Genomic DNA, 18,356 nt, shown 5'->3' with positions numbered 1-18,356 from the left:
TTATTTTAAAGCAGTCATTTTCTATCACCTAACACAAAAATTAATTCACTTAGATGAAGTCAGATAGTAGCAGTGCTCAGGATTAAAATCATTCATGTGTTACCTTTCTTGTGTTCTTTTAGTAGAAGGATAAATGTGAGCTTTAATAGTGTGGTGGAGGTATTAGACTGAAACAAGAGACTCTTGCCTTCACCCATATTATCCAGGTAACCAGGTTCTTCTAATGGTTCACAATCTGTTCAACGCCCTGTTTCTAAGACACCATTAGAGTTGAGATTTGCTGAGTTAACATTTACACACACCAGACAGGATGCTAACATGAAGTTGGCAAGATGATCTATTCTTACTCCTACATTAAAGATTTAGGAGGTTTTGAAATGTACAAGTCCAAGTGAGTTAAGGATGATTCACACTGATAAATACCAGCTGGGAGGAGGCCACAGCCACTATCAGATTTGAGATAATATGGAAAGTACTTTGTTCTGATTGTCTTTTCTCATAGTGCTTAGGATTTGTTCCAAACTATAGCACTAAGAGCACGACATATACTTTTAATAATCAAAAAAACTGGGAAAGCTTTCAGTTGCTCCCCAACCTAACAGAATCAGAACTTTCTTCAATAAAGCAGAATTTCAGTACGGGTGGCAGGGGGGAAATACATTTGACATTGTAAAAAGTATTCTAACTGGTGATAGTAGAATGAATTCTTCCCATTTATTACATGTTACAGGGGAAGATAAAGAAGAGGGAAATAGGCAATTTGACAACTGACTATGTGCCATTCACAACGCTAGTCTCCTTCACAGACTTTATTCTACTAATTTCTCTCAATCTGAGCGGTGGAAGTTTTAAAACCCATTTACAACTGAGGAAAGATAGACCCAAAAGGTTAAATAATTTTCTAAAAGTCACATAGCTGGTAAGAAACAGAATCTACTAAGCCGATATTCTCAAAGTGTGGTCCTCAGATTTTGTTGGTTTAGATAAATGTTAGTGAGAATAAGCAAGCAGAAATTTTTCTATCAAATTGATACAGATGTGACATTTTTATTGTATTTTGTAAAACTTTTGCTTCGCCATAGATTGGAAATGTAAAAATCCAATGTCTCACCACAACATTGTGAGAAGCATTACACTAGACTATTAAAGCCTATGAGAACCTGGGCTCTGTTCACAGTAAAAACCCTAACATGTGTTCCACGTAAGATTTGCTGACAAAGAACTTTGAAGCGCAAACTCAAGTTTTTCGGGCTCCATAGCATTTTTTTTTTAACCTATATGAGTTCACCAATTAAGTTACACATACTTAAAATTTCTTTGAAGAGGTCCTACTTCTATTTAAAAAACGTCTATCAGAAAATATGTCAGGAATATGTGCTCATCATACGGCTATGTTCTGAATTTCCCAGAAAACAGCAGTTTAACTTGAACTTCCCTCTACAATTTCTTATACAAAAGGGATTCAGGGCAAGCATACATGGAGTTTGACTTACTATGCCTGTTGAAATGGCAGTATGCTTGAAACTCAACCAATTTGTTTGCAAGTAACAATACTGGGCTATAATTATTTTATTTTATTTTATTTTATTAAAGATTTATTTATTTATTTATACAAGCACTGGGTACAGTCAGAAGCGCGGGAGGGTGAGAGATTTCACCAGAGCCAGAACAGGCAGAAGGACTGAGGTACACTGCTGAGGGGAGCAGCGGGCGGCAGGAGGGGTCTGCGCGCTATGTGGGACCCTCACCCGGCGGCCGGGGATTGAACCGTCGCTGTAGAGGCTGCGGGCAGCTTCGCAACCCAGCACTCAACTGCTGTGCCACTGGGGAGGCCCGGCTATAATTATTTTAAATGAATTATGTAAGAGAACTTATTAATATAGTCAAGAGATATGTCAGAAGCTATTCACAGAGAAATAGTCTTGAAACAATTTAGTAATGTTAAAAATTATTTTAGAAAATGTTTCCAAAAGTAGAGGTATTTCACACAGGAATTAGACCTCCATGCTACCATTGTACCAAGTATAGAGCCCAAGGGAATCATTTGGTAAAGGTGAATTACCCTTAAGTAACCCACTTTTCATGTTCACATGTATCTGTTAAAAGGAAAAATGAAAATAATGATACTCTTTGTAGAGATATAAATGGGTGTGTATTTTGTGAAACTATCATTGCTCCAGCAATTAAGATGATATTAATAATTATACCACCTAAGCAAATTTTCACTTCAATTTCTTTTTTCATTGTTTCCTCTATCTTATCCTTTTTCTTTTATTAAGTTTTAATGTCTTACCAAAATATAATTTGAATAAAGTAACACTAAATGCACTTTAACTGCAATGAGTAACGAAACTTGTAAAAACTTGCAGGTATAAAGGAGTTCATGAGAAAAAATGAGTATGTAGTCAGACACATATCATAATTGTTTTCCAACAGGTTCATTCAGATTGGCATTTATAAAAATGGAAAATGAAGCTTTAAAAAGTTATTGTAAAATGTCTATTTTAAATATTTCTAGGAGCTGATTCAGATAGATGGAGAAGAATTTTAAACACTGATCATGACATTCTTTATACATTGTTAGTGCAAAATTCTGATAGCAAACATCTGTAAATGTCCATAAAATACTATCATTTTAAAAACTTCATTATAAAGATAAAATTTGAAGACTTTGGAGATATAAAGGCTCTATTTTTTTTCCCAGAAATCACCTAGATACACCACATATACATGAGACACAAAGATTTTTAGGAAATGTCTAAACATACACGTGTGGATTTTAAATTATAACTATGTATTAGAAACCACACACACGTAATCCATATGCAATTAACTTAAGTTGATTATGCTGAGAGCTTTGGGAGCAGGGAAAGATGAAGATAGTCTTAGACTTCAAGAAAATATTAGCAAGTACTTACGATATGCAGAAGTTTTAACACATCCACAAACCTGTAAAAAACAACAATGAAAGAAATGTTTTAAATGAGTGAGCCAATGGGGGAAACAGTCATCTGAATTATAAACTAGATACCTACACTTTCTCTGAGCTCATGATCTCCTTGGCAATGTGATGAACTTTATTTTTCATTCCAGGATCTTCATCCTGTAGATAAGAGTACATTGAGAAAGCATGAACTCTTTGCTCAAAAAAGCAATATGGAGCAGGAGCTGCAGATACACCATGATATGGGCAGAACTAAGAGCGACTGGTAATCACCATCATAAGCACTGGAGTGATGAACTGCCTTGAGTAGTTCCAGAGCCTTGGAGCATAGTCATCAATGGTTACAAACCAAAAAGTCACATTCTGCAGGGCAAATGAGTCCTACAGATATCACGTGAACCATGAGTTCTTGGAGTGCACACAAGTAATTTAAGATAAGTGAATATTTAACAGGAATGTGTGAGGCGACTTCATCATAAGTAAAGTCATTCTCAAGTAAGACAAGCACAGTATGAAAGGACTCCTCTCACAGTCTATACCAAACACATGCCAACATTACAGCCACAGGCTCTCTCAACTTCCTTACAATCCCTTCTAGAAATATACTCCTAGAGTAAGGAAGTTTTATTCTAAAAGAGCTGAAATGAAATTCTTTTAACATGTAATTTTGTGTGAAAATTAAATGTCCCAGCAGGGACAGAAAATGTACATATTTGAAGAAAAAAAAAAAGGTGACTTAGAATGAGGTCATACTTTGGAATTTGTTGTGGTTGTTTTCATTTAAATACTGATAGAACTAGATTTGACTTCAGGGCATTAGAAAACAGGAGGAATTTCTCCTCATTTCTATTCTGGTGAAAGATTTGAACACAGTGAAAGGCAAGAAATTAAACAAGGAACAAGCAATTATAACTTTTTAGATATTAAACCTAAGGTGAAAATTATTTCTACTGCCATTAAAATGAAAGTGTGCTGAAAAGTCAGATCTGGTTTTAGAAAGAAGTCTCTCTGCACTTGTGCCAGCACTGGCCTTACCTTACCAGAACCTAGTCAATTTGTGTTGTGCAGAGTGTAGTTGGAAATTATTAATAAATGTCCTAGCAGAGACAAAAACTGTCACAATAAGGATAAAAAGTGACTATGACAGGCCAGTAGTCAATCACTAATGACACAAGAGAAAAACAATGGTAGTGACTTAATCTGAAGTAGCTTTCGTCTCTAAACTGAAATTCAGGGTCAACATAGCAGGTCTGGTTTGACCTGCAATGGGTCAAAGGACTATTTTAGTTCCTCATATGGAAAAAAATTTGCTTTTACCATCTCCAGATTTTCAGAATCAGAACCAAGGTACAACAGATACAGTTTACCAATGGATGAAACTCTTTTAAAAATTGCATTTTAATAAATTTTTAAAAAGTATGTCTGCTGGGCCTCCCCTGGTGGCGCAGGCGCTTGAGCGCAGTGCCGTGAAGCTGTCCACAGCCTCTGCAGCGCAGGTTCAATCCCGGCCGGCGGGCGAGGGTCCCACATGGTGCGGCAGACCTCTCCTGTCTCGCCCACTGCTCCCCTCAGCAGTGTATTTCATCTGTCTGCCTGTTCTGTTCCCCACTCTGTCTCTAGTGAATCCTCTCACCCTCCCACGCATCTGACCTGTACCCGGTTCTTGTATAAATAAATAAATAAATCTTAAAAATAAAAGTATGTCTGCTTATAATCTGTACACACATTAAAATCTTTTGATTCACTTAAAGCACTGGTGATGTTCAAGTGAGTAGACTAGGTGAGGTATCCTCAAGATTTTATGGCATATTAAAATTTAGATTTTTTTATTACAATCATTTCTATTCTCATAAGAAATTAGAGAGGGCCTCCCCGGTGGCGCAGCGGTTGAGCACTGGGTTGTGAAGCTGTCTGCAACCTCTGCAGTGCCAGTTCGATCCCCGGCTGCCGGGCGAGGGTCCCACATGGCGCGCAGACCTCTCCTGCCGCCCGCTGCTCCCCTCAGCAGTGTACTTCGTCAGTCTGTCTGTTCTGCTCCCTGCTCTGGCTCTGGTGAATTCTCTCACCCTCCCGCGCTTCTGACTGTACCCAGTGCTTGTATAAATAAATAAATAATCTTTTTTAAAAAAAGAAATTAGAGAGATATAGTGATAAAAAGGATAATTTTTTTTTTTTGGTAAAATATCTTTTTTTTTTAAAGATTTATTTATTTATTTATACAAGCACTGGGTACAGTAAGAAGCACGGGAGGGTGAGAGAATTCACCAGAGCCAGAGCAGGGAGCAGAGCAGGCAGAAGGACCGAAGTACACTGCTGAGGGGAGCAGTGGGCGGCAGGAGAGGTCTGCGCGCCATGTGGGACCCTCCTCTGGTGGCCGGGGAGCAGCCGGGGATCGAACTGGCGCTGCAGAGGCCGGGGGCAGCTTCACAACCCAGCGCTCAACCACTGCGCCACTGGGGAGGCCCCAAAAAAAAAAGGATAATTTTTTTAAATTCATTTTGTACTATACTAAAAATTGGTGGATCACAGATGGTAGTTAAACACATGAGAGAATGAGATCCAGGTCAGATTTCCAAAGAAAACCCACTCAAAATGGATTCACCAAAATTCAAAGTTGATTATTAGCAGAGTTGGAAAGAGAATGCAAATTTCCCAATATTTAACCTAAAATTCTTCATTCTCTCTTCCATATCTCTTCAGTAGCTACTGGTAATCATGGCATATCTTAACAAAATTCACTGCTCACCATATACCTATATATCTCTCTCTCTCCTCCATCAAGATTTAATAAATGCAAATATTTTACAGTATTTGGTTTAAATCTTTTTATGAGACAAATTGCTATGTGTAACATTCAAGTCTCCTTCTTCCTCCAGGAATAAACACTAATCTTGGAGTTTATGTGTTTTTGTCCTTTCTTGTTTTCATTCCCCACAGAAGAATTTATATAGTACCATGAAACCACAGCCCTTCCATCAGAATATACATATTATTATGCAAAATATTCAAAGTAGGCTATGAAACCAACTACTTTTGAAAATAATCTTTAAAGGTAATTATTAATTCAGAGTGTGTAATAATGGTCCAGTCTAATTAGACCAGGATCTTTTGACTTGCTACTTGACCTTAGCTCCAAGCTCCCATCTTTAAAGAGACAATTAGATTAATTTGAACTCTATCCCCATTATTAGTGCACTTTTGTAAGACTGGTTATTGAATGATTGTGACTAACTGGCTGGATAAGTTTTGCTCAACTGAACAAAATGAGACATTAAGAAACTCAACTCATTCACCCACCTTTAAACTGCACATGGCTAACATTAATCAGGGAGCATCTTAAGCACAGTCTGACCTTGCAGACCAAGTATCAGTCATAGACTAAAAACCACGACTTTGTACACACACGCGCACGCGCACCTGGATAGTTATTTTGGGAGTTATTTTAAAAAGTAATGTTTTTCTATTATAATGGATTACAATATATCACCTATAGCTAGAAAGTTTAATGTTCACAAAACAGTGTATCTTTTTAAAAATAAAGTTCAGGAGAAATACAATAAAAATTTAAAAAAAGTTAAACTAAAACATTGAAAGAAATGAAGTCTTGATTTTGTAGTCTCCATTTTTTTTTTAAGATTCATTTTTATTTATTTATGCATACAAGAATTGTGTGTAGGCCAGCAGTGTAGGTCAGGGGAAATGAGAGGATTCACCAGCAACAGAGTGGGGATCAGAACAGGCAGATCTACTGAAATACACTGCTGAGGGGAGCAGCGGGCAAGATAGGAGGGGTCTGTTGTGCCATGCAGGTTAGCTCCCTGGCCGAGAATCAAAATAATGCTGCAGTGGCTGGCAATAGCTTGATAGCGCTGTCTTTAATCCCAGAACCACCAGGGAAGCCCTGTACTCTCCATTTTTAAAAAATGTGAGGTCTCTTAAATGCCAAGAGGTAGCCTTAGTAGCAGCTTTAAAGAAAACTCAGTACACTACACATGCTAAAGTATTTGATTAGTACAGCCAGTTAAAATGTGTCCCAGCTCTATACAAAAATGTCAAGTAGAAAAAAGAAAAACCAAAAATGTCAAGTAGGTGTACTTTATTTTTGACATTACACAGTTTCTTTTCCTCTTTTGAACACTCTTCTTTTTAAAAGTTTCTACTCTGCGCCTTTTTTATTTTCTCTTCTTCAGGATCTTGCTATACAGAGCCTTAGTCAGAGAAGACTGTACAGAGTGATACCACGATAATGTGTTATCCTGGGCAAGTAACATGCCTCCATTACAGCAGAGGATAAAATACTTTAACGTAGAATAATAATTACGGTTAACCTGACATTTCTCATCTGTAAAATATTGAACTCTCAGCTTTAAAATCCTAACTTTTAAACATTGATATCTGAATTCCCAGGTGTGTTATGCAAGTCAATGAGAGACAGGATGGCAGTAATTCAGTGGCAGCAGCGGGGCTGGTGACTATGAAGTATGTGGTTTATTTTTTTTCCCTAGAAAATGAGACTATAGACTTTGGGGGCAAAGTGGTGGCCACTGTGATAAAGACAGATACAAAGATCAATGTAAAAAAATTGGGATTCAGAAATAAATCTTTAAATTTATGGTATCAAGTTGTCATGGCAATTTAATGAGAAAGGATCACTTTTCTTGAACAAAGGGCTGCAAATTGCTAAAACAAATGGATAGCCACAAGCAAAAAAGATGTATTTACACTCTGTCTGATAGCATGTAGAAAATTAACTAAAAGTGTATTATACACTTATATATACGAGCTAAAATGCCAAAGCTTCTAGAAGAAAATCTTTGTGACTGTGGAATAGGCTAACCATTTTTATTTTATTTTTTTGTGTAGAACTGTGTTGTAGACTGGAGTTTCTGGGGTGGGCAGAGAGAAGATTCACCAGAAACAGAGTGGGGAGCAGAACAGGCAGATTTACTGAAATACACTGCTAAGGGAAGCAGTGGGTGAGACAGGAGAGGTCTGCTCCACCACGTGGGTAGCTCTCTGGCTAGCTAGGGATTGAATTCATGCTGCAGAGGCTGCGGATAGCTTCACAGTGCTGTGCTTTACCCCCTGTGCCACCAGGGAGGCCCTGTCCTATTTTTATTAAAGATAAAATTTATATTTATTATCCACCTTGTAATTCTGAGATCATTTCCAAGAGGAAGAAATCAATACCATCTTTACCCCATTTTAAAATATGAGGTTAGTAACTGACTATGGGTCATTTGACAGCAAAGTTAACAGGATAAAACAGTTCTACAGCCAGCTGATTCAAAGGTGTACAGTTAAGTCGAAAACAAACTGACCATTAGAATCACCAGACAGCTCTTAAATTTCACATTCCCAAGTAACTGTCTTGGAAATTCTGAAAGTCAGAGATGGCATATGAAAGTGGGTGTTAGAAAAGGGAATTAAAGATAAATCAGAAAAAGCCCTAGCCTTTAAGAAGGGAATAATGGGAGCAAATGAAATACACAAATAACTATATACAAAGAAAACTATGAGCTATCTTAAAGGAGAGAGACCGTACTCAGAAAGCACTGTGTAATTCAGAAAACGATTCACAGAACAGCTGTTGACCTTTAAACAAGCTCTTAAGTACCTGCATGCTAGCTACATACAGCAAATACCTACTCGGGAAAGCCAGAAACCTGGATTCCTTTCTTTTTCACCTTCTATGATCAAGCCAAGTCCTCGGTCCTGTCAAATTGTCCATTCTTTACACTGTCACCAGAGCAATTATTCTAAAATGCAAATACAATCATGACCATTCTCAGACTGAATCATATTAGCAGCTCTATATACCCTATGGATAACAAAGACCAAATTTCCCTTTGCTCTACATATAAGACACTCCACAGTGTGTCTAGTTACCATCAGTAGTTTCATCCTATTCCTCCACAGTATGTACTCTCTACTCCAGCCAAACTGGAGTAGAACCACCTTGCAAATCAAAGTGCACTCTGCCCTTACACGTCCATATCGTTACAAATAAACTGAACCTTTGATCATTATACAGACATTTTATGTAAAAAGGCAGAGGGTTGAATTAAATGACTAGGTCTTTTTGCAATTGTAAATTTCCAGGAGTTTATGTGTTCTATTGTCTATTCTACAGAGGGACAGTAAATATAAAAAATTGGGTTACAATGGATTATAATCACTTTCAAAGTAGTCAAAAAGTCAAAGAAAACTAAAATGAATGAATGAATTTCCCTATAATATCTTCAACTTGTAAGAACAATGACTGATTCTGGCCTAAAACAAATAATGATGGAAAAATACATTCCACTGAAAAATCTCAAGAGAGGCCATATTTGGCATCTCAGTGGAATAAAGTCCTCATTTAAGTTACATAGCATTTCAAAGCAGATTGCTAGTTAAATAGTTGCTTCTCCCCAAAGTACACTGCTGTGGAAGTTGAAATATGAGCCACAAATGAAATTACCTTGTCAAGGTCATAAAATAAGTCAAGCAAAATTCCAAAACAGAACCTTTGATCTTAAGTCCAGTTTTATGTTCTGATCTTTTGATAATAGCCCAGCTCTGTAAACTCTGAATTGTATACGCCTCTTGTTGTGTTAGTTCAGTGAAATTTATCTGCTACTTTTTAATAGAATTTTGAAAAGGCCAGTACTTTGCTACTCAAGAGTTTTACTACAAAGGAAAAAAAAAAAAAAAAGATAACCAGATCTACTTGAGAAACATCTCTGCATCATTGTCTTAAAAATGAGATGACAGGGCCTCCCGGGTGGCGCAGCAGTTGAGCACTGGGTTGCGAAGCTGCACGCAGCCTCTGCAGCACCAGTTCAATCCCTGGCTGCTCCCTGGCCACCTGAGGAGGGTCCCACATGGTGCACAGACCTCTCCTGCCGCCCACTGCTCCCCTCAGCAGTGTACCTCAGTCCTTCTGTCTGCTCTGCTCCCCGCTCTGGCTCTGGTGAATTCTCTCACCCTCCCGCGCTTCTGACTGTACCCAGTGCTTGCATGTATAAATAAATAAATAAATAAATAAATAAATCTTTTTTAAAAAAAATGAGATGACACCCTGACTAACCTCTGAGAGACAACGCTCTCTAGGATTTTCACCCCTCTGCATGAGTATATATATATATATCAATCACAGGAAAATTTGGAAAGGAAGTGACAGGAAAGTGGTAAATATTCTGATGATGAAGCAAAATGAATAAATCTCATTTTTGGACAATCATTTATTAAGTACTGAAATACACAAAAGTAAAAACTCAGGAAAAAAACAGGGTTAGCATGGTTAGTGACCTTCACTTCAAACATGTTCTATCAACATTAAACACAAAACTATCAGTGCTAAACTATTAGCAGAGACATGATTTTGGCTAAAAACCCCATTTTAGGGATTTCAAGGCAAGTTATTGACCTGCATAAAGCTCTTTTACTTCTGTGAAAAGAAGGAAAAACAATATATATGTCAGATCTAAATGGTAAGGTGCTTTTTAAAATTAAGTGTAATAAACATGCATCACAGCAGATAGACAAGCATAGGTACATGGAATGGTGCAATGGCAAGGCCTCAGGAAGTCTTGCTCCAAAGACTGTGTTTTTCTTAACCAGCAAAAGCAAATTACTTAAAAGAATTCACCAGGCTATGGCTAGATGGATTAGCAGCTCCTATAAAAGGGAAAATTAGTTCATTTTAGTAATGCCATTGACTCAGAGGAAGAGAAAGTCAGCCCATCAGAGTGGCTGAGAATTCTAAAAGAGGGGGAATGATTAATACCCTGGTATCAATACAAAAATACTAAATGTCGGACCCTCCGTGATGGCACAGGCGGTTGAGTGCTGCACTGTGAAGCTGTCCACAGCCTCTGCAGTGCGGGTTCAATCCCAGCAGGCTGGCAAGAATCCCATATAGTGAGGCAGACCTCTTCTGTCTCGCCAGCTGCTCCCCTCAGCAGTATATTTCGTCAGTCTGCCTGTTCTGTTCCCCACTCTGTCGCTGGTGAATCCTCTTACCCTCCCGCGCCTCTGGCCTGTACCCTGGTTCTTGTATAAATAAATAAATCTTAAAAAAAATACTAAATGTCTGTGACTAACAGAAGAAATAATCTCATTTTAAAATGAGATTTTATCTGTTTAAAAGACAGATAAAAATTTAATACATATATTGCAACATGGCATAACTAAAAATAAAAAATAATATAAATACCAGAAGGAAAATGAAAGGCAGGAACAAATAAATATAAAGGAACCCTGGAAGCCTCTAATGACCACAAGATGAATGAGTCGACAGGCAGCATTATGCCAGGATATGTGGGGAGATGCCGAGCACAGGGGGGTTAAAGGTTACTCTTTTCTTTTAATACAATGGGTCATGAGATCCCTAGTAAAGTGTGGAAACCAATTTTGGCCACCATTCTTGAAGAAATATGAGGAGAGGGCCTCCCTGGTGGTGCAAGGGGTTAAGCACCGCACCATGAAGCAATCCGCAGCTTCTACAGCATGAGTTCAATCCCTGGCCAGCCAGGCAGCAACCCACATGGTGCAGCAGACCTCTCCTGTCTCACCCGCTGCTCCCCTCAGCAGTGTACTGCGGTCAATCTGCCTGTTCTGTTCCCCACTCTGTCTCTGGTGAATCCTCTCACCCCCCGCATCTCTGGCCTGTATCCCAGCTCTTGTATGCATAAATAAATAAATCTTTACAACAAAAAAAAATGAGGAGAAATTGGAAAGGGTTTGAGCAAGAGGGAAAACAAAACAAAACAATAGAAAAGAGTACCTGTTAGGAAAAGAAAAAAAAAAAAACTTGCAGCTTATCAAATAGAATAAAGATTTAATTATAGTCCTTAGGAGGGACCGTAAACTTCAGCTTCTCCTGGTTCCTTATGTCTCAGTCAAATATCACTTTGTTACTGGCCTCAGCTTCTGACACACAGTTCTGTCTTATTCCTTTCACAAGCATGCTCCATTCCAAAGTTCTTACATTCATGCATTTATGGTCCCTTCTGCCCCTTAAAGATGTTAGATCTTCAAAAGTCAAGACCCTGAGCTCTGCTTCATGCCTATGTCCCAGGCATGGGTCATAGTAGGTGTCCTATAAATATTTGTGAATCTATATCCAGGAAGAATGAACATGAAAAATGAATGTTCAAATCAGAGCAAAACAGACACTAATAAAATATAGGAGGAATTATTCCTTTTTTATCTGCCAAAAGCTTTACTGTTTTCATTTGGTCCATGGCTTGGTCAAGAGCTCCAGGGAGAGGCTCAGGCAAAAGTCCTTTACACCAGGGGGGTGCCATCTGGAAGGAGGAATTACTTGATAGTCAAGATAAAACATGCACACTGCTGGGAGCCTTTAAGAATAGATACTCATCTAACTTAGGAGTCTACCAAACTCACCTGCCCTAAGCTAAATAATTTTGAATGGCTACTCCATGATTTAATAATTTGCAGCACAGAAATGAAATTTTACAATTAATAAATAAAAAACAAAATAATCAGTCATATCAAATCATTTAGCCCTTATGGTTCTGTAAGTACTTATTCTATATGAAATGGGTCTGTTAACCCAAATAAAATAAATAATTTGCCCAAAATTACCCAGATCATAATGGGTGGAGCTGAAATTTAAATCCAGACAATTACATAATATGTATCATAAGGCCTAATATAAAGTTGAAAATAAAAATTAAACAAGGCAAAATATATTAAACAGTAAGCATAATGGATTGATAGTTCATGGCATAAGAGGCGACATGCTTCTCTTCATGACTTGATATGGATGGACTTTTCACATCCTAACACATTGTAGGAATACTGCTAATATACTTTTTTCCCCTTATAATTATGTCTTTATTCAAATAAATGTGATTTAAAATGAAATAAATATTCATGTCAAACTAGAGACAACAAAATGAAACCCCAAGTACCTGTGTCATAATTATCAACACATGACCAACTTTACTTCATGTTTATTAAATATATACACATACTGAGTTATTTCAAAACAAACTTTGATGTATTAATATCAGCAATCTTCATTCCACGCCTTAAAAGACTTGATTGAATCTGAAATAAAGTTCCTTTCTTTCAAGTAGAATCAATAGAAGTATAAAGAATACTACAAAGAGGTTTTTGTTATTTAAAAAAAACACTACCAACAATAATTTCTCAAAAGTTACTAAATACTCTCTAGGCTACAAATGCTTGGATGGATGATAACATCTCAGGCATCATACTATAGCAGGAATATTTTAAATTAGAAAAATGTACAAATTAAAAAAAAACCTAGGATTTTTGTGCCTATCATGCTGATAAATATTATTTCCAAAAGCAGTGAAGGTCAGCAAATGCAACTATAGGACCAATTAAATACCAACATACCTGTTTGTCTTCCAGCAGATCAGGCTCCCCCTTACTAGAACTAGAGCTGACATCATCTTCATCAGAACTGTTAAGGACTTCCTCCTCATCTGAAGGAAGGTCAGCAAGACCAAGATCCAGATCATTGTGCCCTTCCAGGGATGCCCCAGAAGCGCTTCAAAAGAAAGTATTGCATTAGTCACCTTTACAACAAAGAATACCACAAACATACACACACAAACAAAATCATCTTATTTTTGTGATATAAGCAAGGTACGTCTAAGGACTGTAGAGGGATGGGAAGAACCAGCTCAAACAAACTTTTCCTTCCATTTCCCCATCTCAACTGGCAAAAAACCAAATTCACTTTGTTTTTAAAATGAATTCTCTTGAAAAACATATTTCTGTAATAGGAAAGAGGATGACAAGCAAATTTCCCTGCTGCCCCCTTCCTAAGCTTCCATATATCTTTACCCTAGAAGATCAGATCTCTACTCCTAGTATAAACCAAAAAGCCTAATAGGATGTGGGCTGTGTTGACACAAAAGGGCACTGTCCGTACAGGAACATTAGAAGAGCCACTGCTTCCTCAGTAATTTTTTGTTTTGTTTTGTTTTAAACCAATGAACAAATCTATGAGGATCTGGAGGTAATGATGGTGATCCCAATCAACAACGCTTGTGCTATTGTGAACTTTTGTGCCCACCTCCTTGGTTATCACTGATTGTCTTTTATGTAACCACATCATAAATATGTAAAGGAATGAGGTCGTTACCAATTCTTAGGCCCTGTTCCAGACCCACTGAATCAGAAAGTCTAGGTGCAAGGCCCTTAGGGAATACTGAAGTTTGAAAATCACTTTACCAGGGCATTTACCAACTCCTCTTTGTCAGCCTGACATCATCAACATTTCCTATTTGGTGCTGAGACAGATCTCTAGAATCTAAAAGCCATTGCTGCAATCCAGTCTGTGTGGGGAATTCCACAGGAAAGTTCCCTAAGAAGGCGATGGAAAGAATTCTTTCTAACTTTGGCTGTAAAGACTCAGGAACAAACTGCCTGTAGCAATTGTTTTCCTATCTGCAGTCTACAAGAATATCTGCAGAACACAGGAGTCAGTAAAAAACATCCATAGAAAATCATTCAGGGGAAATAGTGGCAAAATAAAGAGACAGTTGCATTTCACTTTGGCAGTCCCCTATAGCAGGTTATGGGTAGGTTAGTCATCTGCCAAGTCTCCTACAAGTTATGAGAATTTCTGATAGGAATCTTAAAACTTAAAGATAAATTTTCTGCCAGTTCCTGATTACACTCTATAGGATACAGACTTGTCTCAAAAGCCATTCCTGGAGCTCAAATGTGACTAGTTGGATGGAGGCAGGATGCCAAAATGCCAAAATGAATACCTCCTGCTGCCAAAGACAGGGTTTCCTATTACTCAGTGGCCGGGGGCTTCTGGGAATCATCACAGTCTCAATCAGGTGGGTACACACCTGGTCATAACTGCCTATGACATGGAGGACACGCACTCCCTGGATGGGGGTGAGAGGTATGGAGAGGAAGCCTTCTAGTCAAATCACTGGCAAGAGTCACTGTCTCTGGGAGCAAGAAAATGAGCCCAAACCCGCAAGATAATTACTTGATTTAGATTAGCAAGAACAAATGGCTAACAAGTAGTACAGACTGCAGGATCCAGCCAAATAAAAAGAAGATACCTTCGCCAGTTTTTATCTTAATTCTTTATCTCTACATCCTCTAAGACCCTCTTACTCAAAACATTTCAATCTATGAGTAGCTTCAGCATCACTAGGCAATTTCTTATTAATACAAAGCCTCAGGCCCTATACCTACCTACTGAATCACAGTCTGCTTGTAACAAAATCTCAGTAATTTTGGGTTTTTGGATCAGCCCATCTATGCACTCTTTTGGACTCCTCAGTATAAACATCTTTGAATAATCAGTAATAAAACCATGGCACCCGTCATGAAATTGAGTTTATTTCATCTAAAGAGAAAGCTGAGAGATGGTTTGGTCCAATATTTGGAAATCTATTAAGAAGATAGTAACCAGTTAGTTGCCATATCCATTAGGGATGCAAATGTTTATAAAAGTTAACATTTAAGAAGCAGGGAGAAAAGTTTTCAATATTAAAATGATATAGATCAAAATAAAGTCATAAAATATGGGAGATTTTAGTTCTGAAAATTGCTTTCCTGCAGAAAACCTCTTATGACCACTCCCTACCTACCCCAAATCAGTTTTTGTCTATTCTGAATTCCATAAGAGCTCAGTTGGTGGTATATTTCTTTACCTCATTAGAATGTAAGCTCCTAAGGATAAGGAAATTGTCTTATTTCAGTTGACTTCAAAGCAGGCCTTCGAAAAGTTTTTACTGAATAAAGAAAAATGAGATTAGAAAGCCATGGGCGTTAAATTTCAGAAGATAGTACTTATGGAAGTGGGATCACTTGGCCACATGGCGTGGCGGACCTCTCCTGGCTCACTCACTGTCCGCTGCTCCCCTCTGCAGTGTATTTTAGTAGATCTGCCCATTCATCTCCCCACTCTGTCTCTGGTGAATACTTTCACACACACACACACACACACAAGCACACCCTTCTGACCTATACCCCAGTTCTTGTATGCATAAATAAATAAAATAAATCTTTAAAAAAAAAGTTTGCTTTCAGGAAAGAATGAAGGAAGTTAGCTATAGTATAGAATATATACAAGAGTTTTACTCTCTGATTCATGATACTTAGAGGTGTTAACAACCCTGAAACTACCAAGTTGGATTCTATGGTTTCAGAAAAAACACACAAAAATACTCAGTTTCTCTGAAATATAAATTGAAGGATTGTTTAAAACTGGCATTGAATGACTCTGTTAGGAAGGAATACCAGGCTCAGTGTGGAATTTTGAAAAAAAAAAAGGCTTGTTTTATTTTCCAGGGGCAACATCTACCCTAATAAATACCATTACCATCACCCTCCCCCAAAATGGCATTTATAACTAGAATTCTTTTTTTTTTAAAGATTTATTTATTTATTTATTTATACAAGCACTGGGTACAGTCAAAAGCACGGGAGGGTGAGAGAATTCACCAGAGCCAGAGAGGGGAACAGAACAGGCAGACAGATGAAATATACTGCTGAGGGGAGCATCGGGCACGGCAGGAGAGGTCTGCGCGCCATGTGAGACCCTCGCCAGCGGCGGGTATCAAACTGGCACTGCAGAGGTTGCGGGCAGCTTCCCTGCGCTGCGCCACCAGGGGAGGCCCTATAACTAGAATTCTTAAAATTTTACCCTAATTAGGGCCTCCCCGGTGGCGCAGCGGTTGAGCGCTGGGTTGCGAAGCTGCACACGGCCTCTGCGGCGCCGGTTCGATCCCCGGCTGCTCCCCGGCCACCGGAGGAGGGTCCCACATGGCGTGCAGACCTCTCCTGCCGCCCGCTGCTCCCCTCAGCAGTGTACTTCAGTCCTTCTGCCTGCTCTGCTCCCCGCTCTGGCTCTGGTGAATTCTCTCACCCTCCCGCGCTTCTGACTGTACCCAGTGCATGTATAAACAAAAACAAACAAACAAACCAGCAAACAAATAAATAAAGCATGCCTCTATTAAAAAAAAAAAAAATTTTACCCTAATTATTAAAAACAAAATAAAGACCAGTACATTGCAGCTACTATTCAAAACCCAGGACAATTCTGAAAATGGCTTAAAGAAAAAAATGGAATTCAAAATTCCGGAAAGTATAAGAGCACCTACCCACCCTTTTAATGTAATTAGCTTTGGAGTCATTATTGTTTAAGCCAAAGGAAGCAGTTTTAAAAGGCGTTTTCATCTCAGGCCATTAATAGCAGACATTAAATAAACTGAGGGTATAGCCATACAATGAAATACTCAATAGCCATTTAAAAAATGAGGTAGAGCTATACACAAAGATACAGATTGTTCTCCAGGAAATATTGTTAAATTAAAAAAGAAACTAAGGCAAATTTCTGCATAGCAAAGGAAATCATCAACAACATGAAAAGACAACCTACTGAGTGGGAGAAAATATTTGCAAATCATTTATCTCATAAGGGGTTCATATCCAAAATATGTAAAGAACTCATCTATATATGTACACACACACACATACACACAAATATCCTGGTCTATATTGCTGGAAAGATTAAAAAGAAACAAAACAACTGTTGCCTATGGGACTCAGGGCTGAGGTAAGAAAGAGACTTCACAATTTACCCCTTGCTGCCTTTTAAAAGCCTTTTTATTATGCATATTACCATTTTTTCAAAGATGTCATGTATACACACCATAAACCCAAACTTCAAATATTTTTATTTGGAGATACCTATAAATTTTTAATTCTCATCATTTAAAAATTCTCCCTTCTTGCACCCGCTTCTCTAATTTTAGAACTGTACATTTTCAGGGTTGCCTTTATTTTATCCTTTTCTACTCTTTTAGGTCCGAAAGTTATATAAACTATGCCTTTCCCTTACAGCCTGTAGAGGCTTATTTGGGAAAACCATTCACATGAGTCTTAGATAATAAGTAGGAGTGATCATCTGGTCATCCAGCTGATGGCTTTGAAAAGAAAAAGAGGTCAGTACAGGGATTGTTTAACAGTCTGCATGGTCCACATAGTCACCACACAACTTGTTGACTACCCCACAGTGAACACCACCCTACCATTAGGCATCACCCACAGCACTCTCTCTGGTTTTAGGACAACTCTGAGCCCTGTAAGTAAGGTTGATGATGCCCTGCAGTGTTCCTGGTCTTAAAGACACAGCTGGAGTCCAAGACTTATCACAGTGCAATTGAGGATTCTTGCTCCTCCAGTTAAGGAGGTAGCTAATATAAGCCTAGCTCTGCATAGCCAGAGAGGAATAAATTGTTATAACAATGTCTCTAGAAACAAGCACTAACTGAAATAAATATCAAATAATTACTAGCATTGTTTTTTTAGAATTTAAAGGATGATTCTTTAAAATGATCTTCAAGAAATACGGGCAGAAATCTTTGAGCTTAGAATTGCCTCCAAATACATA

The 18,356-nt window shown here is 38.2% G+C and overlaps 1 protein-coding gene across 1 annotated transcript in view; it reads right to left on the bottom strand.

The window, feature by feature from the left end:
* The window catches only part of FGD6 (FYVE, RhoGEF and PH domain containing 6), a gene marked incomplete at both ends in the record, with an annotated part of 95,875 nt that overhangs the window by 47,533 nt on the left and 29,986 nt on the right, over positions 1-18,356 (bottom strand). Inside the window, 3 exons of the mRNA XM_084254927.1 lie at positions 2,919-2,949; positions 3,036-3,103; positions 13,322-13,475. Coding sequence (XP_084111053.1) covers positions 2,919-2,949; positions 3,036-3,103; positions 13,322-13,475 — 253 coding nt within the window. The remainder of the gene's footprint in view (positions 1-2,918; positions 2,950-3,035; positions 3,104-13,321; positions 13,476-18,356) is intronic.

Source organism: Talpa europaea (genome assembly GCF_964194135.1).
Source record: "Talpa europaea genome assembly, chromosome: 15".
In the NCBI taxonomy this organism is placed as follows: Eukaryota; Metazoa; Chordata; class Mammalia; order Eulipotyphla; family Talpidae; genus Talpa; species Talpa europaea.
Note: the sequence above shows the minus strand (reverse complement) of the source record. Positions and strands in the feature narration are given on the sequence as shown.